This window comes from Hemitrygon akajei, chromosome 17 (assembly GCF_048418815.1).
Source record: "Hemitrygon akajei chromosome 17, sHemAka1.3, whole genome shotgun sequence".
NCBI lineage: Eukaryota > Metazoa > Chordata > Chondrichthyes > Myliobatiformes > Dasyatidae > Hemitrygon > Hemitrygon akajei.
In genome coordinates, this window is record NC_133140.1 from 72922033 (window position 1) to 72947621 (window position 25589).

The 25589-nt window shown below is 43.5% G+C and overlaps 1 protein-coding gene across 2 annotated transcripts in view; it reads right to left on the reverse strand.

Moving 5' to 3' along the window:
• Window positions 1–25589, reverse strand: part of LOC140740839 (chromodomain Y-like protein 2) — a 200057-nt gene that overhangs the window by 7010 nt on the left and 167458 nt on the right. For both annotated transcript variants that reach the window (XM_073070389.1, XM_073070390.1), the window contains exons 5-6: window positions 20068–20278; window positions 18710–18853 (exon numbers count right to left, since the gene is read on the reverse strand). In XM_073070389.1, coding sequence (XP_072926490.1) covers window positions 18710–18853; window positions 20068–20278 — 355 coding nt within the window. The remainder of the gene's footprint in view (window positions 1–18709; window positions 18854–20067; window positions 20279–25589) is intronic.

Sequence of the window (25589 nt, forward strand, 5' to 3'; positions counted from 1 at the left end):
AAAGAGGTGCTGTTAAGATGTGATTCCACTGTAAATACGTACTTCTGTAACTTTACCTGACTATATTCTAAATATTAACGTTAAGTAGATGATTATAGCAATTGAAACTGTAGTTAATTGTTTATTGAAGAAGTATAAAGCATTGTGAGATTCTTTTGGATTCTCCTGGACTCTTTCCCTTGGAGGTTTGATGTGTGAATAAAGACTTTAATATTTCCTGGTAACAGCTGATGTGTGGCTTAGTTTCAGTCAGTCACAATATTAATCTGGAAATTACTACCTTCAAGGGCCTGCTTTTTATCCTCTTCTAAAACTCTGCCAGCAGAACCTCCTCCGTCTTTCTACCCAAGCTGATGGTACAAGAGTGGACCACCCATCCCCTTCCAGATGCAGTGACACCCTTCACCTTGGTGCCAGGTACTTCTGTCTGTAACCATAGACTTGCTTTAATCCTGCACCCTAACTACTGAACTCACCACTACTATCGCTCTCATTTCTTCCTCTATTCTTCTGCTGGTGAGAACACAAGGGATTAGATCTCTCAGAGACTGTAATAAAATTTGAACACAAAAACACAACTGCAGATGCTGTGGATCAAAGAATACGTACACGACGCTGGAAGAACTCAGCAGGTCGGGCAGCATCCGTGAGAAAAGAGTAGCCAACGTTTCTGATGAAGGGTCTCGGCCCGAAACGTTGGCTACTCTTTTCTCATGGATGCTGCCTGACCTGCTGAGTTCTTCCAGCGTCGTGTACGTAATAAAATTTGGTTAGCTCCGCTGCACTGTGTTTTAATTGTATTTCTTTCACAATCCCTGTGGAATTTGATGTAGCTTTAAGTTTGGAGAAGGCTTTATTTTGCTTATTCACCAATTCCCTTCTCTCAGCTAAATATGTCCTGTGAATCAAAGTCTTATCTGCGCCTGGATGAACCACGCTAGTCCTGAGCCAAGGTGTGACACATCCATCTGGCGACGACGTCGATGTGTGGATTAATTTAACCAGAGGTAGAAATCAGCGTACGTTGTGCTTTACGGAGTGGAGGGGAAGGTGACTCGTCACGCTGAACTGCAGCCCCATGGTAACTGATGCACAATGTTCTGACTCTCCTTTCCAATCAACCCCAGTTTCCTGCTGGGCTCCATATTGTTCTCTGACTGGCAGTAATAAAGGAGCATATGGGCAGGCCTGTAAGGAGCAGGTCCACCGTGACTAAGGCATGCTGTTTGCAGGTTCCAGTGATGTTCTTACTTAATCTGCTTTTAGTGTCGCTTCCAACGGGGAGATCTGTTAGAGCTTTACAACATGCGATAGAGTGGTCAGAGAGTATTTGTTTCCCCAGGGTCACCAGAAGGTGAGATGGGGTTAGGTTCAAGAGGGTTGCGAGGGGTAAGTTTTTTACTCAGAGAGTGGTGGATGCCTAGAGTGTGCTGCCTGGAATGGTGATAGAGGCAAATGTATGGGAGGCTCTTAAGAGATGTTTAGATAGGCACATGATGTAAGGGATATGGACATTGTGCAGGTAGGAGGAATTAGTGTTTGGGTGTTTTTGATTTGCTTTTTGGCTAGTTCATCACTACACTGTGGGTTGAATGGCCAGATCCTGTGCTGTACTCTTCTATGTTCTAAAGTCAATCACTTGGCTGAAATGCTCTGAATTTCAAATCCATTGCAATTTGTCTGAGCTGAGATATTATGATACTAACATACAACAAAACTCTCGAAGGTTATATTAGTGTGAAGCGTAAATATACTGTACACTCGTTTAGCACACACGCGTGGGTATACGTAAAGCAGAGGTTGATAAATTCTTCGTGAGTAAGGGTGTCAAAGGTTACAGGTGGCAGGGTGGAGATATGTCTCTACTAAAGGAGGTGTAAGGCACTGCTTCCCTCCACTAGCCGCAGGACACCCTTGGGCAAGGTGTAGCACCTGCTTAGCACCCCTCCCCCCCACCACCGGATCAGAGTCCCTTGAAGTCATGGGAGCAGGTGGTGGATGGTTGTATGAGCAGCTGGTGCATATCTTTAAAGTCCTGGTTATGTGACAATTGACGCCAGGCAGACAATCTCTGAAGACTACTGATAATGGCTGGGGTTACCTGTCTTGTAAAGACACTGCCCAGAAGAAGGCAATGGCAAACCACTTACGTAGAAAAATTTGCCAAGAATCATCAAGTCCACGGATAAGACTATCATTGTCTACATCATAATGACACAGCACATAATGATGACAATGATCTCAAAGGTTATGGAGAGAAGGCAAGAGAATGGGGTTGAGAGGGATAACAAAGCAGCCATGTTGGAATGGCAGCACAGACTGGATGGGCCGAACAGCCTAATTCTGCTCTTGTTCCACCCACGCAGGCACACTGCCTGATAGTTTGACTGTTTATTTCCCCTCCATCGACACTGCCTGACTTTTTGAGTTCCTACAGCATTTGCGTGCGAGTTGCTCAAGATTTCCAGCATCTGCAGAATCTCTTGTGTTTATGAAAGTTAAGTGCTTCCTTTAAATAAGAGGCAGATTGAGCATGTTACCATGTTGTTGAGACTTATTCCCTAAAGCACTGGAATTTTGAGAGATAAAGGATACAGGGTCCTGGGATTCATCAACAGAGGCACTGCATACTAATGTAAGGAAGTTATGTTTTACACATTGGCTGGGACCCATTGCTTTGGTGGGTCTTATTCTGCTTACAATATGTTAAGGAGGTCCTGAGGAGGCTGGCTAAAGAGTTCAAGAGAAGACCTCTCCCGGGATGACGGATTCCATCTGTAAGCTTTAACAGTGGAAGATCAGTTTGTTACCCTTAAGTGAAGACTACCATTAGGATGGAGGTCCAGCAGCCTAAAGATACACATTCAATGTTTTAGGAACAGCTTCTTCCCCTCCAGATTTCTGAGAGTGCATAACTCATGAACACCACCTCACTATTTAACTCTCTTTTTGCATCATTTTAAATATATTTTAATTGTAACTTACAGCAATTTTTTATGTATTGCATAGTACTGCTGCCACAAAACGAATTTCATGACATACAGTAGTGTGCAGAATGAGTCTTAGACACATAGGCACAGTAGTGTATTTGTCAACGTGGTGTGCAGAACGAGTTTGTAAATCTGGTGGGAGCAAAGAATGTTGGGAATGGTGAGGGTGGGGGGGGGGGGGGGGGGCTACAGAAAGGGGTGTGGGGCAGGTGACATAGGAGTTCCAGTAGCTGGGTAGCACATGTGCAGACGCACCCAGCCCTGAGACACCAGGCAAGGTCATTTGATTCCAAACAATTGGTTTATTGATCATTACAGAATGCCTCTCTGGTGCTTCCCACTTCCTCCCCTCTCCCTGCCCCCCTTCCCACTCTTAGTCCACAACAGAGACCCATATCAGAATCAATTTTATCATCACTCACAAATGTCATGATATTTGTTTTTGTTTGGGGGGGGCAGCAATACAGTGCAATACACAAAATTACTACAGTACTGTGCTAAAGTCACACTAGCTATATATATGTGCCTAAGACTTTTGCATAGCTCTGTATCTCAATATTTAGCTCTCTTTCTGAACTATTTACTTACTTATTTAGATATTCTAATCATAACTTCTAGTAATTTTTATGTATTGCATAGTACTGTTGCCAGAAAACAAGAAATTTCATGACATACATCTGTGATAGTAAACCTGATTCTGAATCTTAACAGGATTTGATGGAGGGGTACAAAATCCTGACAGATTTTGATAGGATAAATAGATGGAGGCTGTTCTTACTCGGAATGATTCAAGGTTCAAGAGACAAGGATTTAAAGTCTGCCCAAAGGGCAAGCCGGTACACACAGAGAATAATTGGGACCTGGGAGTCACTGCCTTGGTCAAGTTGGAAAGAGAGTCAATAAGGGATTTCAAGATGGAAAGGCATGGGAAGCTGAAAGAAAATGATGTGGGTGGGAGGTCGTGCAGAGGAAGGCAGCCGATGAGGTTGTTCTACTGGGAATCAGCTGAGAGTTGATGGCCTTATCATCCTCTTTCAGGGCCATGATAACTCAGCAATTTGGCAAGAAGGCAGGGGACAGTGGGTGTTAGTTTTTGGGGAAAAACATGAAACTATCCATAAATTTGAATGGATCCCATGCCCCGCACTCAGTTATGTCACATTCCTGCCCTTTGACAAGAATCTCGTGACTGAATGAGTGGGTCGATTGATCTTTTTACTCTGTTGCTCACTTCCAGTTATTCTTAAAGGTCATCATAATCCTTGCCTAAAGTACCTCACTTTTTAATATTTTTCAAGAGACCACAACCCTGAGATTCTTTCCAGCAGTGAATTCCCTGGTGAGCAAATGCAGATTGGCACTTGGTCAAGTTTTGCTCACAGTTCCAACAGGGTTGGAGATAAGAAGATATCTGCAAACATTTCCATATAAACAATCTTATCAGAAGCATAACATTGGAAGATGGGCTGTAAAATACATTACTACACTACAAATGGATAGCCCTAGGACATGCTCAATTACTTCACATCAAAACATTTTGGGTCACGTGGAAGGGGACGCTCAACGACACTTCCATCTTGCCGCTAGCGTTTAGGGCAGCAAGGAAGGTCCTCCATCTCTGTCTGTCCGTACAGTCGCACAGAGAAGTAGAAAGATTCTTCATTACTGTTTCCGTAACAAACGTGTTTTTTTTTTACCATTTAGGGTTGTTAGCCCTGAAGACTGAGCCTCTATGCTTTGACCTGTTTGACATGGGCGACCCTACCAAGAGAAAAAGCACAAGGCCCTGACTCCAGCCGGCATAGCTCTCTTCCTCATTCTCTGAACATACACTGTCCTCAATCTGTGCAATGTATCCTCTGACCTGCCTTCATAATGCTTAAATTTCAAGTGTTGCCGCTATGGAATATCTACGTATGTTTCTGAGATCAAAGCCCACATGTCACTTCTTCGGTGGGCAAAAAGCAAGTTACTGTGAACGCTGGAAACGTGAAAACAAGAAAGTTTTGTTTTCCTTTTTCCAGCACTGGCGTGGATTTCATTTCAGATTATGTACTTGCAATAAATTTGTGGAGAGAAAGATTTGGCTTAGAACTTCTAACGGTCTATTTTAAAGGTGAGAGGGGGTATCTTCAAGGGGGGATGTGAGGGGTAAGTTTTTTTACTCAGAGAGTGGTGGATATCTGAAATGCGCTGTCTGGCATGGTGGTAGAGGGAAATACATTAGAGCCTTTTAAGAGACATTTGGATAGGCACATGGACGCAAGGAAGATGGAGGAATTAGTGTTTGGGTGTATCTGATTTGCTTTTTAGCTGGTTTAGCACAATACTGTGGACTGAATGACCTGTTCCTGTGCTGTACTTTTCTGTCTACGTTCAATGTTAAAGCAAATTATTTCAATTTAAGCAGAAAACTGATTCACCTTAAAGAGCAAAATGGATGGATAGGAAGCCTACGGCACAATACAGGCCCTTTGGCATTTTCTCCCGACAAAGGCAGGGGAACTTCTTTTCTGAAAATGTAGTGTGTGCAGGGTAGTTACACAGAATTGCATAATACTAGTCTCTTACAGTCTGGTCACTGAGTCAGACAGGGAAAATCAAAACAACTGCAGATGTTAAGAAGTCTAAAACAAAACAGAAAATGCTGGGAATACTGAGCAGGTCAGGCTGTTGCAGGAGGAGAAACACAGTGAACATTTTAGTTAAGAAACCCTTCATCAGATCTGCTCTGACCCAAAAGGTTAGCTGTGTTTCTCTTCCCACAGACACCGTCTGACTTAAGACCATAAGACATAAGATCAAACTTAGGCCATTTGGCCCATCGAGTTTGCCCAGCCATTCAATCATGGTTGATCCTTTTTCCCCCACCTCAACCCCACGCCGGCCTTCTCCCCGAAACCTTTGACGCCATGGCCAATCAAGAACCTATCAATCTCTGCCTTAAATACACCCCACAACCTGGTCTCCAAAGCAGCTTGTGGTAATAAATTCCACAAATTCACCACCCTCTGGCTAAAGAAATGTCTCCACATCTTTGTTTTAAATAGATGCCCCTCTATCCTGATGCTGTGCCCTCTTGTTCTAGACACCCCCACCATGGGTAACATCCTTTCCATATCTACTCTATCTAGGCCATTCAACATTTGAAAAGTTTCAATGAGATCCCCCTCATCCTTCTAAATTCCAGTGAGTACAGACCCAGAGCCATCAAACATCCCTTGTATGAAAACCCTTTCATTCCTGGAATCATCCTTGTGAACATCCTCTGAGCCCTCTCCAATGCCAGCACACCTTTTCCTAGATAAGCAGCCCAAAATTGTTCACGATACTCAAGGTGGGGCCTCACCAGTGCCTTATAAAGCCTCAGCATTACATCCCTACTCTTGCATTCTAGCCCTCTTGAAATGAATGCTAACATTGCATTTGCCTTCCTCACCGCCGACTCACCCTGCAAGTTAACCTTTAGGGTGTTTTGCACAAGGTCTCCCAAGTACACTTGGCATCTCAAGGCTTTTTAGATTTTCTCTCCACTTAGAAAATACTCTGCGCATTTATTTCTACTACCGAAGTACATGACCATGCATTTTCCAACATTGTATTTCATTTGCCACTCTCTTGCCCATTCTCCTAATCTGTCTTTCTGCAGCCTACCTGTTTCCCCAGCACTACCTACCCCTCCACCAATACTCCTATCAAACTTGGCAACAAAGCCATCTATTTCATCATCTAAATCATTGATATGCAGCATAAAAAGAAGCAGTCCCAACACCGACCCCTGCAAAACATCACTAGTCACTGGCGACCAACCAGAAAAGAACATAGAACATAAAATAGTTCAGCACATTACAGGCCCTTCAGCCCACAATGTTGTGCCGACCCTCAAACCCTGCCTCACATATAATCCCCCACCTTAATTTCCTCCATATACCTGTCTAGTAGTCTCTTAAACTTCACTAGTTTAGTGAAGGAAAGATCCTTTTATTCCCACTTGCTGCCTCCTACCAATCAGCCAATGCTCTAACCATGCCAGTAACAGTGGCACCTTGTCACAGGCCTTCTGAAAATCCAAATATACAACATCCATTGCATCACCTTTATCTATCCTACTTGTAATCTCCTCAAGCTGACTTTGTCCTATTTTGTCCTTTGTTACCAAGTACTCCATAACCTCATCCTTAACAGTTGACTCTAACATCTTCCCAACCACTAACTGGTCTATAATTTCCTTTCTGTTGCCTTCCTCCTTTCTTAAAGAGTGGAGTAACATTTGCAGTTTCCCAGTCCTCTGGCACCACACTAGAGTACAATGATTTTTGAAAGATCATTACTAATGCCTCCCCAATCTCTACCACTACCTCTTTCAGAACCCTAGGGTGCAGTTCATCTGGCCTGGGTGACTTGTGTACCCTTTCGTCTTTTGACTTCTTGAGCACCCTCTCCCTTGTAATAGTGCCTGCACTCACTTCTCTTCCCTCACATCCTCCAATATCTGGAAGACTGATACAAAATACTCATTTCGTTCATCTGCCATCTCCTTGACCCCAGATTTGCTCAGTATTTCCAGCATTTTCTGTTATCCATTTAATTTATTGGGACTTACTCAATGATTCTGGATGCCAAAGAGATTCTCTTCCCACAGATGCTGTCTGACTTACGGAGTATTTCCAGCATTTTTTGTTTTTGTAAACATTTTTAGGGATTTACTCAATCATCCATCTCCTGGAAGGCCACAGATTCACTGATGTGCTTCTTGAGGTCAGATGTGGGAACTGAGTCCATTTAAATCTTTTTTACTTTCTCAGGTATCATTACTTTTCTCTCATTTCAATAAGTGATGTGACGACTGATCCTTGTTAAGATAATTAGAGTATTGTGGGCATGTTGGACCTGAGTCTGTGGTAATCCTGTTTTATCAAGTGCTCATTGACAACTGATTGCCACAGTGCATGTCAACCTATCAGCAGAACTCCAGAGAAAAGAAACGATATTAAGTTACCTAAGGGAAGTATGAGGAAGAAGTGAAGGCCCATTAACCTATTTTGCGAAGGATATCTCACCTTTAATTCAGAAATGAATTATTACTGCCTATGTTTACTCTAGTTCACCAGATAATTCAGCTTCTCTGTGACTTTAAACTCACTGCTGATGCTAACAATATTGTGTTGGCTGCCTTCCAGTCCAGTCCCCGTTCTTCAGTGGTTTGCAACTAACTCCTACAGCCTTGGTGAATTATTTACCGTTTTTAACACTTCTGCCTGTACCTGACCTTTCATATCTCTATCTAACCTCTGCAAATTCTTGGATTGCATACCAGGTTCACGTTATCCCTCAAGGATTTTGATTTTCCTCCCATCTTCTACCTTAGTGCCAGTTAGAAGCACATCATGACGAATGAAAATTAAACGAAAAACTAAAGATGCCGGGAATGGGATATACAATTCTAGAAGCACAGCGCAGATTGAATTGGCATAGAAACAAAGTACAAGAAGCGGGATCTGCGGAAAGGGGAATAAAGTTAAATTTTCAGTTTGAAAACTCTGATCGATTGAGATATTCCATTTGGGTGCAGATTTATTATGGTTAACCTCCACCGCAGTCTGTGGTACAGCATTCCACAGATTCACTACTCACTGGCTAAAAAAATTCCTCCTTACCTCTGTTCTAAAAGGCCACCCCTCAATTTTGAGGATGTGCCCTCTAGTTCTGGGTATCTCCACTGGAGGAAACATCCTCTCCACATCCACTCTATCTAGTCCTTTCAACATTCAGTAGGTTTCAATGAGACCCTCCTCCCACATTCTTCTAAATTCCAGTGGAACAGGCCAAAAGCTGCCAAATGTTTCTCATATGTTAACCCCTTCATTCCTGGCATCATCTTTGTGAATCTCCTCCGGACCCTCCCAAGGCTCAGCATTATCTCCTATTCCCCTTAAAATAAATGCCAACATTGTATTTGCCTTCTTTACCACAGACTTAACCTGTAAATTAACCTTCTGGGAGTCTTGCACAAGGACTCCTAAGTCCCTCTGCACCTCTGATGTTTGAACCTTCTCCCCATTTAGCTAATAGTCCGCACTATTGTTCCTTTTACCAAAATGCATTATCATACATTTCCCAACACTGTATTCCATCTGCCATTTTTTTGCCCATTCTTCCAATTTGTCTAAGTCCTGTTGCAATCACATTGCTTCCTCAGCACTACCCACCCCTCCACCTGTCTTTGTATCATCCACAAACTTTGCCACAAAGCCATCAATTCCATTATCCAAATCACTGACAAACAATGTGAAAGTAGCGGTCTCAATACTGACCTCTGAGGAACATCACTAGTCACCGGCAGCTATCCAGAAAAGGCCCCTTTATTCCCACTCGTTGCCTCCTGCCTATCAGCCATTCCTCTATTCTTGCGAGTATCTTTCCTGTATCACCATAACATATCCTGTTAAACAACCTCATGTGAGACACCTTATGAAATGCCTTCTGAAAATCCAAGTAAATGACATCCACTGCCTCTCCTTTGTCTACACTGCTTGTTACTTCCTCAAAGAACTCTAACAGATTTGTCAGGCAAGATTTCCCTTTACAGAAACCATGCTGACTTTGACTTCTTTTATCATTAGTCTCAGCTTTAGTAATAGATTCCAACACTTTCCCAACCACTGAGGCTATTATAGGCTTACTGGCCTATAATTCCTTTCTTTAGTTTTCCTCCCTTCTTAACGAGTGGAGTGACATTTGCAATATTCCAGTTCTGCAGGACCATGCCAGAATCAAGTGATCCTTTAAAGATCATGACCAATGCATCCACTATCTCGTCAGCAACCTCTCTCAGGACTCTGGGATGTAGTCCATCTGGTCCAGGTGACTTATCTATCATAAGACATTTGAGGTGGAATAGCACTTTTTCCTTTGCAATAGCAATGGCACTCACTCCTGCTCCCTGACACTGATGGCCCTCTTGTACACTGCTAGTGTCTTCCACAGTGAAGACAGATGCAAAGTACCCATTAAGTTCATCTGCCATTTCTTTGTCTCCCAATACTATCTCACCAGCATCAATTTCCAGTGGTTCAATATTAACGCTCACCTCCCTTTTACTCTTTATATAACTGAAAAAAAACTTTTGGTATCCTGCTTTATATTATTGGCTAGTTTGCCCTCATACTTCATCTTTTCCCTTCTTACAGCTTCTTTAGTTGCCTTTTACTGGATTTTAAAAGCTTCCTAATCATCCAACTTCCCACTCACTTTTGCAACCTTATATGCCCTTCCCTTGGCTTTTATGCCGTCCTTAACTTCCCTTGTCAGGCACAGTTGCCTAACCCTGTCATTTGAGAACTTCTTCTGTGGGACATATCTATCCTGTGCCTTGTGAACTATTCCCAGAAACTTCAGCCATCTGCTCTGCTGCCATCCCTGCCAGTATCCTCCTCCAATCCACCTGGGCAAGCTCCTCTCTCATGCCTCTGTAATTCCCTTTGTTCCACTGCGATACTGATACATCTGACTTGTGCTTCTCCTTCTCAAACTGCAGTATGAATTCAATCATATTATGATCACTGCCTCCTAAGGGTTCCTTTACATTAAGCTCCCGAATAAGATCTTAGTTATTACACAACACCCAGTCTAAGATAGCCTTTCCCCGAGTAGGCTCAAGCAGACGCTGCTCTAAAAAGCCATCTCTTAGGCATTCAACAACTTCCCTCTCTTGCGATCTGACATGAACCTGATTTTCCCAATCTCCTTGCATACTGAAGTCTCCCATTACAATTGTGACATTGACCTCATTACATGCCCTTTCCAGCTCCCTTTGATAACTCAAACCCACATCTTGTCTACTATTTGGAGGCTTATATATGATTTCCACAATGTTTTTTTTTACCCTTGCAGTTTCTTAACTCCACCCACAAACATTCTCTGGCCCTATGTCACCTCTTTCTAAAGATGTAATTCCATCTCTTACCAACAGAGCCACACCACCATCTATGCCTTCCTGCCTGTCCTTTCAATACAAAGTATATCCTTTGATGTTAAGCTCCCAACTATGGTCTTCTTTCAGCCTCGACTCAGTGATGCCCACAATGTCATACAGATAGCCACATGAGTTTGTCCACCTTATTTTGAATGCTACACACATTTAAATACAGCACCTCCGGTCCTGCATTCTTCGCCCTTTTAAATTTTGGCTCTGTGGTACAATTTAACTCGTTGCTCTGTCTGCATTTGTACCTAACTGTTGGCCTGTCCTTCCTTACATTAATGTTACACCCATCATCTACTTGTAAACCTGGTGGCTCAACCTCAGCTCTGTCATCCTGGTTTCCATCCCCCTGCCATATTAGTTTAAACCACTCCCAACAGCTCTAGTAAACGTGCCTGCAAGAATATTTGTTCCCCTCAGATTCAAGTGCAATCCAACCGTTTTGTACAGGTCCCAACTACCCCATAACAAGTCCCAAACTGAAAACCTGCCCCCTGCTGCAATCCTTTAGCCACACACTTATCTGCCACCTCATGTCGTATGGCACAGGCAACAATCCCGAGATTACTGAGGTCCTGTTTCTCAGCTTCCTTCCTAACTCCCTGTATTCTTTTTTCAGGACCTCCTCCCTGTTTCTACCTATGTTGTCGGTACCAATTTGTACGACTTCTGGCTGCTCACCATCCCTTTCCAGGATATTGTGGATTCCTTCAAAAACACTGCAGACCCTGGCACCTGGGAGACACCAGGCAAGGTAATTTGATTCCAAATAATTCGTTTATTGATCATTACAGAATGCTGCTCTGGTGTTTCCCACCTCCTCTCCTCTCCCTGTTCCCTTCCCACTCTCAGTCCTCAAGAGATCCATATCAGAATCGGATTTATTATCACTCACGTATGTCATGAAATTTGTTTATTTTGTGGCAGCAGTACAGTGCAATACATAAAATTATACAGTACTTTGCAAAAGTCACCCCAGCTATATATATATATGTGTCTAAGACTTCTGCACAGTGTGGTATATATAATTAGAATATTGAACCTCACAGTGCAGTACAGGCCCTTTGGCCCATGTTGTGCCAGCGTCCCTAATATCAATCTAACCCTTCCCTCCTGCAAAGCCTTCCACTTTTCTATCATTCACATGCCTGTCTAAGAGTTTCTTAAATGGCCCTAATGTATCTGCCTCTTGCAGCACCCTTAGCAAGGAGTTCCACACACCCAACATTCTCTGTGTTGAAGAGCTTAGCTCTGATAACCCTCCCTCTATAACTTTCCTCCAGCCAACCTATAATTATACCCCATTGTATTAGCCATTTCTGCACAGGGAAAAAAGTCCACTTGATCTATGACTCATCATCTTGTACACCCAATTATTCCGGAATTTTCTGGGAATTATGGTACGGTTGCTTTGTATCTTTCCCGGAAGCATTTCAAGTTTCTACAGCAGGAGTCATGGCAGATGAATCTGACTATTTTATAGGTTAATTGTTATCAGTGGAATTTTGTTTATCTCTAGTCTGAGCCACCCACGGCTCCTTTTTTCTTTTGTATTTTCATTGTTCTTGTAACACTTCATAAATTGGCAGTAAACAACAAATTTTATGCCTGATTCTTGACTTCCAAAGAACCATCGAATCACAAAAGCTTCAGAATCCAACATGTGTTCACAGTATTTTGTGTTTCTATGTCAATTCAACAGGTGCTTGTGCAGACTTACTGGGAAGTCCTCCAAAATCCTCCTCCTTCTGTGAATTCTTAACGTCTCCAGTCTTGTAACTGGAGAATTTTGTTTTCATGCCATCTTACTTTTCAAAGGAAAGCCTTTTAATCAATGCTTAAAGTATGATCTTGATGTGATTTGATAAGATTAGTCAGGATACAAAGTCATTTGTTAACCCACTGACTACATTGCAGGTAAGGAGTAGGGAGGACACTTCTATATCTTAATACTGCTTTGCAAGATAATGGCATTCCTTAACAAAAACTGTAAATACTGACAATACTCATTAGGTCAATCAGTATCTGTGGAGGGAGAAACAGTCTATTACTATTCAGAGTATCAATCCAACTCGAGTTTCTTCAATCAGATTCTTCAAATCAGTTCATTTATTACTAGACAGATCTTTCATCTCCACTGCTCTGGACCCAAGCACCAGTGCAGAAGCTGGGTCTATCCTCATTGTTCCTGCAGTTCAAACCACCAAATTCACCCCAGAGCGATGCATTGGTTAGACCTCAGAATTCCCAATCACCTTCCCCTGCCCTGAAAATTGTTAACGTCCGTTACATCTTAAAAGCCTCTTTGCACGTCCTGTTTGACGACTGCTCATTGATGCCAGCGAGTATTTGTCTTACACCATGTTAGAGCATTAAAGCGGTTTACAGCCAGTGGGGTATTTCTGACGTTGCAAATGCCTGCAAAAAGCTCCCTCAAGCATGAGTGTAATAAACAGCAGATAATCTGTTCTAAGAAAATTTATTCAAAGGATAAATACTGGGCAAGTTAATTCCCTTGCTCTTCAAAATAACACCATGAGTCACTTATACCCACCTTAGGGAACAGATGGGATCTCAGTTTGATTGATTCACACAAAGAAAACAACAGAGAAAGCTGCCTCACTATTCTGACCGAAGCCTTGAATTCTCATCCAGGATGAGGCTTCTCCATCACCCTGGAATGAAATGTCCTTCTTTAAAGAAGGGAGCTTCCCTTCCTCCACCATCAACGCTGCCCTCAACCGCATCTCTTCCATTTCACGCACCTCTGCTCTCACACTGTCCTCCCGCCACCCTACCAAGGATAGGGTTGCTCTTGTCCTCCTCACCTACCACTCCACGAGCCACCACACCCAACACGTAACGCTCTGCAACTTAAGCCATCTCCAACGGGATCCCATCACCAAGCATATCTCTCCCCCCCCCCCCCCCCCCCCCCACTTTCTGTCTTCCACAGGGATCGCTCCTTTGTCCATTCGTCCTTCCCCACTTATCTCCCTCCTGGCACTTATCCTTGCAAGTGGAACAAGTGCTGCACCTGCCCCTACACCTCCTCCCTCACTACAATTCAGAGCTCCAAACAGTCCTTCCAGCTGAGGTGACACCTCACCTGTTAGGGTCCGTTGGAGGCATATATATTGTGTACGGCGCTCCCGGCATGGCCTCCTATATATCGGCGAGACCCAACATAGATCGAGAGACTACTTCGCTGAGTACCTACGCTCCCTCTGCCAGAAAAAGCAGGATCTCCCAGTGGCCACCCGTTCTAATTCCACTTCCCATTGCCATTGTGATATCTCTATCCATGGCCTCCTCCATTGCCATGATGAGGCCACACTTCGGTTAGAGGATTTCATCTGGGTAGCCTCCAGCCTGATGACACGAAGATCGATTGCTTGATCTTCTGGTAATGTCCCACCCCCCACTCCCAACTTCACCATTCCCCATCTTCTTTTCCCCCTTTCACCTTATCTCCTTGTCCGCCTAACGCCTCCCTCTACTGCTCCTCCTCCCTCATTTTCTTTCTTCCATGGTCTTCTGTCCTCTTCTATCAGACTCCCCCTTCTCCAGCCCTGTATCTCTTTCACCAATCACTTCCCAGCTCTTTACTTCATCCCTCCCCGTTCAAGATTCACCTATTACCTTCTGTTTCTCTCTCCCCTCCCCCCACCTTTTAAATCTACTCCTCAGCTTTTATTTCTCGGGTCCTGTCAAAGGGTCTGGGCCTGAAACATTGACTGTACTTTTTTCCATAGATACTGCCTGGCCTGCTGAGTTCTTCCAGCATTTTTGAGTGTGCAGTTTGCAATGTGGCTCTTTTCAGTGTCCTGTCCAGATGCAGGATCTCAATTCAGAACATCGACTGTCCACTGTTCTCCACAGTTGCTGCCTGACTTGTTGAGTTTATTTATTTATTGAGAAACAGCATGGAGAGGCCCTTCCTGCCCTTTGAGCCATGTCGGCCAGCAATCCCCCAAGTTAATCCGAACCTAAACACGTGACAATTTATAAAGACCAATTAATCTGCTAAACGGACTGTGCGAGGAAACTGGAGCACACAGAGGAAATCCATGTGGCCACGGGGAGAACATAAAAAAACACCTTTACAGGCAATGATGGGAATTGAACCCAGCTCACCTGTACTGTAACACATTGTGCTAACCACCACGCTATCATGCCACCCCCCCCTGCAGTTTGTTGCTTGGCCATTCTGAGTGATCTGGCTGGCAACGCTTTCAAGAGACAGTGCTGTAAGAAGTTGGCACCCATCATTAAGAACTCTCACCATCTGGGACATGCCCACTTCTCATGACTACTATCAGGGAGGTGGTACCTGAACCTGGAGACTCACATGACTCTGACCTGCTCTGATCTGATTCTACAACCTACAGACTCACCTTCAAGGGTGAACAACTCACTGTCTCAGTATTATTTATTTTATTTTATTATCTACAACTCACTGTCTCAGTATTATTTATTTTATTTGCAATCTGTCTTCTTTCGCACATTGTCTGTTTGTCATTCTTTTTGTGTTTATGTATAGTTTGTCATAATTTCTCTTGTATTTCTTTTTAATTCTTGCAAATGCCCACAAGAAAACGAATCTCAAGTATATGGGAAAATACATATACATACTACGATGAGGAAACTTACTTACATAAAAAGGAAAAAGTGCTAGGCAAACTCAAAAGTCTTTAGGTGGAAGTCACTTGGCCAGATGGACTACATCTCAGAGTCCTGAGAATGATTGCTGAAGAGATAAGAGATGCATTGGTCATGATCTTTCAAGAATCACTTGATTCTGGCATGGTCCTGGAGAACTGGAAGATTGCAAATGTCACTTCACTCCTTAAGAAGGGAGGAAGACAAAAGAAAGGAAATTGTAGGCCAGTTAGCCTAACCGCAGTGATTGGAAAGTGTTGGAGTCTATTATTAAGGATGAGGTTTGGGGGTACTTGGAGACTAATGATAAAATAAGTCAAAGTCAGCATGGTTTCTGTAAAGGGAAATCTTGCCTGACAAATCTGTTAGAGTTCTTCGAGGAAGTAACAAGCAGGGTGGACAAAGGAAGAGGCAGCGGATGTCATTTACTTGGATTTTCAGAAGGTGTTTGATAAGGTGCCACACATGAGGTTGCTTAACAAGATAAAATTCTGTGGCGTTACAGGAAAGATATTGGCATAGATAGAGGAATGGCTGACAGGCAGGAGGCAGTGAGTGGGAATAAAGGGGGCCTTTTCTGGTTGGATGCTGGTGACCAGTGGTGTTCCTCAGGGATCAGTATTGGAACCACTGCTTTTCACTTCGTTTGTCAATGACTTAGATAATGGAATTGATGGCTTTGTGGCAATGTTTGTGGATGATATGAAGACAGGTGGAGGGGTAGGTAGTGCTGAGGAAGCAATGCGATTGCAGGAGGACTTAGACAAATTGGAAGAATGGGCAAAAAAGTGGCAGATGGAATACAGTGTTGGGAAATGTATGATAATGCATTTTGGTAAAAGGAACAATAGCGCGGGCTATTATCTAAATGGGAAGAAGGTTCAAACATCAGAGGTGCAGAGGGACTTAGGAGTCCTCATACAAGACTTCCAGAAGGTTAATTTACTGGGGTTGAGTCTGTGGTAAAGAAGGCAAATGCAGTGTTGGCATTATCTCAAGGGGAATAGAATATAAAAGCAAGGAGATAATGCTGAGCCTTTATAAGACACTAATCAGGCTGCTCTTGGAGTATTGTCAACAGTTTTGGGCCCCATATCTCAGAATGGAGATGTTGTCATTGGAGAGAGTCCAGAGAAGGTTCACAAGGGTGTTTCCAGAAATGAAGGGGTTAACATATGAGGAGTGTTTGGCAGCTTTAAGCTCGTACTCACTGGAACTTAGAAGAATGCGGGGGAAGGGAGGGATCTCATTGAAATCTACTGAATGTTGAAAGGACTAGTGAGGGTGGATGCGGAGAAAATGTTTTCTATGCTGGGTGTATGCAGAACTGGAGGGTAAAGCCTCAATATTTAGGGGGCAAACCTTTAGACCGGAGAGTAGTAAATTTGTGGAATACTCTGCTACAGACTGCAGTAGAAGCCAAGTCTGTGCAAATATTTAAGGTGGAAGTAGATCGTTTCCTGATCAGTCAGGGCATCAAAGGAAATGGCAAGAAGGCAGGTGTATAGGGTTGAGTGCGATCTGGGTTAGTCAGGTAGAATGGCAGAGCAGACCCAATGGGCTGAATGGCCTAATTCTGCTTCTATGTCTAATGATAATAAATTTACTATGAATGTTGAACTCAATGATTCAGAGACAGCTTCTTCCCAACTGTGGTTGATTTCTGAAGGGATCTATAAATATTACCTCATTATTGCTTGTTTCGCACTATTTATTTTGTAATTTATATTAATTTTATGTCTTTGCACCATCCTGCTGCCAAAGAGCAAAAGTGTCATGCTAGTGATAATAAACCTGATTCTGTTTCTGTTACGTCCTTCAGGAATTCTGCTTTGTTAATCATTGTCAATGACTTTAACACCCTGAAAGTAGCGAACACAGAACTAGGCCAGGATATCACTTCTTGTCATTGCTTAGAACTTTAGCTTCAAATCTGCTTTGCCACATCAAGAGCATGTCATTAAAAATAAAAGATTAGCTGCAGATTATAAACATCAGAAAGAAAACAGAAAATACATGGAAAACCCAGCAGGTCAGGTATCATCTGTGGAAACATAAACCGTTGTTGACCTGAAATGTTGACTGTTTCATTTTCCACAGATGCAGCCTGACCTGTTGAGTGCTTCCAACATTTTCTGTTTTTGTTAACGATAGTCGTTACCTTCCAGAGCAATGTTAAAGGGTCAGTAAGCGTCCTGCCTATTCCTTACTTGTAGCTGATGGGTCAACAACCAATTTTGTTCTCCTTAATAAATCTTATGTAATCATACCTAGACCACACTTGGTCTCTAAACATCTTTCAATATCTCTGAAAATCTCTCCTCAACATACCCATATTAATGCAATCATGAAGAAGGCATGCCAGTGGCTATACTTCATTCGAGCTTTGAGGAGACTTGGTACGTCACCAGAGACTCTAACAAGTTTCTACAAACGCGAAGTGGAGAGTATTCTACTGGTTACATCACTGTCTGGTATGAAGGTGCCAATACAAAGAATCCTAAAAAGCTGCAGAGGGTTGTAGACCCAGTCAGCTCCATAATGGGCCTATCATCCATGATCGAGGATGCCTTCAAAGACGATGCCTCAAGAAGGCAGCACCCATCAATAAGGACCCTCACCATCTATGACATGCACTCTTCTCATTACTACCATCAGAGAGCAGGTAGAGAAACCTGAAGATACATTATCAACATTTCAGGAACAGCTCTTCCCTTCTAACATCAGATTTCTGAATCGTCCATGAACCCTTGAACACTAGCTCATTATTTTGCTCTGTTTCTTAATTACTTTAAAAAGATAGCTTATTGTAACTTACAGTAACTTTTTATGTATGGCACAGTACTGCTGCCACAAAACAACAAATTTCATGACATACGTCAGTGACATTAAACCTGATTCTGAGTTAATAAAATGGAAGGGCATGAAAGCGGGATTCTCAGGAGAAACCGTTACAAAATACTAACTCACTACCATTTAAAACATAATCTGATTCAGTCCTCTCACGAACATCAGGACCACTGATACGCAAAGTTAAGCTGTAATGTTATTTGTAAGTGATGGATAAACTTGCCACTGCACTGCAGGACGCCATCTCTTTCACCCGCAACATAACTTCTTGGCTGAATGTGGTCGGCCAGAAGACTTGAGACACCAGCCCCCTACTGCAGGCTTCCTGTGCCGTTAATTTTCTACCACAAAACAGCATTTCGTTTGCCTGAAAGAAGAAAATAGAGTTTTGTAATTTTTATTTCTGGCAGAAAAGATATTGAGATAAGGGAGCAGTAAGGGATTGTGATAAATAGGGAATTAAATTAATCAAATTAAGTAGTAATGAACTTTTAGTTCTGGAGTCTCCCAAAAAAGACTCTTCGATAGGTACATGGAGCTTAGCAAAATAGAGGGCTATGCGGTGGGGGAATTCTAGGCAGTTTCATGGGTCGGCACAACATTGTGGGCCGAAGGGCCTGCAATGTGCTGTATATTTCTATGTTTCAATCAAGTCCTGCTTACACACTTCAAAAGTTCAACAGTTATGAATCTAGTTCAAATGGTCCTTGTAATGTTTCTAGTTGTTAGTCATAGAGTTACACAGCACAGAAACAGCCCCTTCAGCCCATCTCATCCATGGTGACCAAGATGCCTATCTGAGTTGGAACCATTTGCCTGTGTTGGGCCCATATCTGTCTAAACCAGGGGTTCCCAACCCTTTTTTATGCCACGAAGCATCACCATTAACCGAGTGGTCCTTGGAACCCAGCTTGGGAACCCCAATCTAAACCTTTCCAATACATGTACCTGTTCAAGTAACTTTTAAACCCTGTAATTGTGCACACCATCGCAGCTTCCTCTGGCAGCTCATTCTAAATACCCAGCACCATGAGAGTGAACAAGCTTCTCTTGGGTCCCTTTTGAAACTTTTCCTCCCTTCTTGCCTTTAATCTATGTCCTTTTAATGCTTTCCTACTTTGAGGAAAAGGACTATGGCCAATTACAGTGCCTCCTCAATCCGGTCTTCCCAAGGAACCGCCAGTTCTACCATGACCACCTGTTTTGAGGTTTATGACATAGGGATGATGATGCAATGAAGTCAGGGAACTTCAATTGTGCTCATCATCTTATCTAAAATGTTCTTCACCGAGCTATTGAGCAATATCCATGGGCAAAGTTTGACTGTTATGCTCTGGAAGTAGACCACAAGGCCATGAGACACAGGAGCAGGATTGAGTCTGCTCCGCCATTCAATATCGACTGATTTATGAAAATGTAAGAGCTAAGTATATAAATAGATAAAGTAGAACAAATGAGTTCTGGAGAACACTCAATGATCAAAGGAGCATCCGTATACAAAGGCATATGTGTCAAATTTAATCTAAAGAAGAGTGCTTACTGACAGAGGAATCTTCGTATTATTTGACAAGAGGTACTCACTAGAGCGACTCCCATTATCTGCGGAAAGGTGTACGAAGAGCATCCAGCTGGTGTTAATCGTATGGTTGCGTACGGAGTCTGAAACCAGGCCTTTTCACTGGCCCACACAATGTCACAGAGGGGGAGGATAGAAGCTCCCAGTCCCAGAGCTGGCCCATTGACTGCCACCACAATGGGCTTCTTGAACTGAATGAAGGCATTCACAAAGTCTCTGAAAGAGAGAGAAAAAAAGAGCAAATACAACATAAGACCATAAGGCCGTTTGGCCCATCAAGTCTACTCCACATTGTAGACTATTTTTGATAAACTGGGGAATAGTTTCTGGTTAACTGACGTCTGGTCATACAGACATTTGACTATCAACTGCCACCAAATAGGATATGCCCTGTTCTCAATTGTATTATCAGGGAGGAGGTACAGGAGCCTGAAGACACACCCTCAACATTTTAGGAATTCTACTATCAGATTTCTGAACGGTCTTTGCACCCATGAACACTACCTCATTTATTCTCCTCCCCAACCTGCACTATCTATTTATAGTGATTTTATGTCTTGTATTGCTGCAGCAAAACAACAAATTTCACTTCAGTTAAGTTAGTGATAATGAACTTGATTCTGATACTGTGACACTACGATGAGTTACATCACATTGGCCTCAATAATGGGTGCACAGCATAATGGACATGTAATACTACGTTGCTTGCTTAGTATTGGGAATGAAGAAAAAATGCTTCAATGATTTTATCAAATTAGAAGATGATTGGAAGTAATATTGAGAAAGGATCCTGTTTTCCAGTGGTGAGTGCCACGTTATACCTTTCCCGCCGCTGCCTGTAAGGAGTTTGTATGTTCTCCCCATGACTGCGTAGGGTGCTCTGGTTTGCTCCCACAGTCCAAAGAAGTACCGGTTGATAGGTTAATTGGTTATTGAAAATTGTCCTGTGATCAGGCTAGGGTTGCTAGGTTACACGGCTCAATGGGCTGGAAAGGCCTATTCTGCGCTGTAGCTCAAAAAGTAAATAAACAATGCTTTACAGTGCAGATTCATAAACACAAGAGATTCTGCAGATGCTGGAAATCCAGAGCAGCACACACAAAATGCTGGAGGAACTCGACAGCCTCCACTAAGATGAATGAACAGTCAATGTTTTGTACCGAGACCCTTCATCAGGACTGGAAAGAAAGGGGAAAGATGCCAGAATAAGGTGAACCCTCCTGGCTTCACCTAAAACCTTCGAGCTTATTCTCCTTCCCATCCCCCCACCTTCTTATGAAGCAGTGGAGGCTACCTCAGTATATATATATTTAAGACAAGACTGGATAGATTTTTGCATAGTAGGGGAATTAAGGGTATAGGGAAAAGGCAAGTAGGCAGAGATGAGTCCATGGCCAGATCAGCCACGTTCGTATTGAAAGGCAGAGCAGGCTCGACAGGCCAGATGGCCGATTCCTGCTCCTATTTCTTATGTTCTTATTCTGGCATCTTCCCTGATCCTTTCCAGTCCTGATGAAGGTTTATTCACTTCCATAGATATTGCCTGATGCACCATCAATAACTCACGCTGAGACTTAGGAAGCGAGTTATCGGCTTTTATTGACTGGAAGAATAAACAGCACTACATCCTGGGGAAAATGAGGGAGAGCAGCAGCCCACAGTCGCCTTTATACAGGGGTCTGTGGGAGGAGCCACAGGAGCAGTCAGCAGGGTCTGTGGGAGGAGCCACAGGAGCAGTCAGACAGGTATATCTAGTTCACCACATTGCCTGATCTGCTGATTTCCTCCAGCATTTTGTGTGTGGTCCAGTCTTCATACTTCAGTTTAGGATTAGTAGTTGAGTGCATTATATTTGGTCATGTTGCTGCAGACCTCCGCCTGGTTTAAATTAATTTAAACGCAAATATGGGCAGTGACCAGGGCAAAGAATTGTTAATATTTCCAAAGCTCTCAGGTCACCTTTAGCCTCCTATGTTCCAATGAGAATAAATACAACCTACCCAATCTCTCCTTATAGTTACAGTCCTTCACACCAGGCAGTAGCTTTTAGCTGAGGTATCAAAGAAGCATCCAATTTGGATGCATCTCAGTTCAGTATGGGAACTGTAGTGACCAAGATCACAAGAATTCACAGAGCAGAGAATGCAGTCCCATAATCCACCCTCCCTTCCTCTGACTGTCTACACTTCCCACCACCTCAGCAAAGCAGCCAACTCCACTTGTCCCGTCACTGAAATGCTTTCACAAACAATGAACTCACTTTCAAGTACTCTTCACCTCACATTCTTGATATTTATTGCTTATTTATTATTATTATGTTCTCCTTCGGGCATTTGCTCAGTTTGTAGTCTTTTGCACGCTGAACGCCCAAGTTAGTGTGGTCTTTCCTTGATTCTGTTATGGACATTACTCTGTGGAATTATTGAGAATGCTTGCAAGACAATGAATCAGGGTTGCATGGGTGACATATGCAGTATGTACTTTGATAATAAATTGACTTTGAACTTTGAACAGAATCAAAGACGCCTCTCACTTCAGACATTCTCTCCTCTCCCTCTTCCTTGGGGGCAGAAGATCTAAAGGTTCAACAGCAGGTGCCAAGAAGCTCAAGGAGACCTACTATCTCATTCTTACAACAGGTTGTTGAATGGACCTCTTATACGATAAAGATGAACTCTCGATCTCTAAAGCTTGGAAGAACTGGAGCACGATTTGGAGGAGGTCTACCCAAGCACAATGATGTAAGCATCATTTAGCAACATGGTGCCAGTTCATGTTGTTGGATCCTCACAAGTGCACGTGTTTAAACTACAGACTGGTACGTACTGGTGCGATTCTACGCGCTCATCACAGAGAGCATCCTCACAACAGCCAGTAGTACCTGGTTTGGTGCAGCAGCTTTTCAGAGCATTTGAAAACTACAGTGGACTGTCAAGTCAGCTGAAAAGGCCATTGGCTCCAGTTTGTCATCAGCGTAGAACTTGTTGGTGTCCAGTACAAAGAAGTGGGCCAGGAAAATCATTGCACACGCTACCCGCCCTGCAAACTGCCTCTTCCAAAAGCTTCCTTCTAGAAAGCTATTAAAGCAAAATATTTAATGCCATCTTAAATGTTTCTTCTCCCAGGCAGTTAATCTGATTGACAATTCTAATTATCATCTCACCCCTTCTATCTATTACCCCAGTCACTGCAGTTCACTATAAACACTTCCAACCACATTCTGTAGTAAGTGCAGCAGTCAAAACATGCTGCACATACGTATTTCTACACATTTTATTCCATATCTGTACTTCTAACTTTATTTTATATAATTCTTTATTCTGTATTATCGTTGAATGTCCTTTTTCTTGCTGTCTGTAGTATCACACCCTACAGCAATTTCCTAATACATGTAAATGTACCTGGTGAATAAAGATGATCCTTGAAATCTGGGACCAGGTAGCTCCAGCTCAAATGATCCCCAGGGTGAGTCCAGTGAAGAGCATCTTTGAGGAATTCATCTGTTTGGAAGCGCTAAGTAATCTGAATAGCATCAGGAGGATTTGGCACTTCCTCGTTCCACTGAAGTCAACGCATTGGGTGCCTCACTCCACCCATCAGGAGTGAATTAATGAATCAGATTCAGATTCACTTATTTATCACATGTACGCGTGTGGCCAAGTGGTTAAGGCGTTCGTCTAGTGATCTGAAGGTCGCTGAGGCTGCGTGTGAGTCCTTGATCAAGGCACTTAACCACACATTGCTCTACGACGTCACCGGTGGCGTGGAGAGGGGAGACTTGCAGCTTGGGCAACTGCCGGTCTTCCATAAAAAAAAACCTTGCCCAGGCTAGCGTCCTGGAAACTTTCCAAGGTGCAAATCCATGGTCTATCGAGACTAACGGAGGCCTACTACAGTACACTGAAATATAGAGCGAACTGTGCCATTTGCCTTAAAAACCAGCACAAGCTGACGGTGTGCTGGGGCAGCCCGCGAGTGTCACCACACATCTCGGTGCCAACCTAGCATGCCCACAATGCTCGGGGTATGACGGAGAATAAAACACAACACAACAAGCAACAAAACAACAGCAGTAAAGCAAGCCGCTCTCCTCCATGGCTCCCAGCCGCCTACCCGATCCACACAGAGTCCTCCACCCCCAGGACAGGCCTCCGGCCCCCAGCGGACCCGCAATGGGGCCCCGACTTCCCCAGTGGATTTCACATTCTACCATCAGGCTTACACTTCCAGACTTCCGATTAACCATGATCAATGCCAGGACTAGCCGATGTCGGGACCCCAAGCTCCAACTTTGCCCGGAACACTAGAATTCGGGAGCTTGAAGCCTTGATTTGAGTGTGTCAAGCATGGCTCCTGAAGATTATACTGGACTGGAGTATTCAGCCACCCACTGTTAGTCCATGCATGCAGACATCACAGCTTGTAAAAGTACCACACCACCAAGTTCAGATTCAGTTTATTGTCATTTAGAAACCACAAATGCAATGCAGTTAAAAAATGAGACAACGTTCCTCTAGAATGATATCACAAAAGCATATGACAAAACAGACTACACTAGAAAATCCACATAACATTTGGCAATCCCCAATCCAGAGTCCGGAGAGGCTGCTGCGTATTAATATTGCGCTACCGTCTTAGAGCGTTCCCCGGAAAGCAGCTCCAAATCCACCAGACAAAAACAAGACCAAAAACTAAAGCTACAAGACCTGCACAAAACCACATAGTATAAAACTGCACAAAAACAACATATAGTTACAACAGTGCAAACAATAGCATGATTGATAAAAAAACAGACCATGGGCACAGTAAAAATAGTCCAAAGATGTTAAAGGACTATAAGTTCAAAAGAAATCACCACACAGTTTCCACAAGTCCCCAGGGTCCCGACAGACTCGCCATCCCACATAGGCGGAGAAGGGAATACCCCCGCTATGGACTTCCGCGGCGCCGCCCGACTCAGCCTCGCAGACGCAGCACACACCGAAAGCGACCTGACCGCAGCGGACTCCGAGTCTGTTGAACCTCCGAGCCGACGACCATCCCCTCCGGCACAGCTTCTCCGAGCACCATCCTCTGCCGAGCGTATTAAGACGGCTCCGCCAACGGCCATCAGCAACGCGACCCCGAGGACTGGGGGCCTGTTCTTCCCAGCAGAGTCCCGGACCTCACAGCAGCAGCAGCAACGAAGAAGGTCTTCCTGGAGATTTCCCGATGTTCCTCCATGCTCCCACGTCCGTTTTCAATTGATTATGATTGCGCACGGCACCCCACTTCACAAATAACAGATAATCAGCTCCAGAGTGGCCGCTGCAAGCCGCCATCTTGGATGAAGTCAGGAACAGTTATCACCCTACAACCATAAAGCTCCTGAAGCAGCGTGAATAACCTCACTCGTCACTACTCTGAACTGATTCCACTACCCAGAGATTCACCTTCAAGGACTCTTTACAACATGTTCTCAGTATTATTTTTGCTTACACAGTTTGTCTTCTTTTCGATATTGTTTGTTTTCACTCTTTTTCTGTTT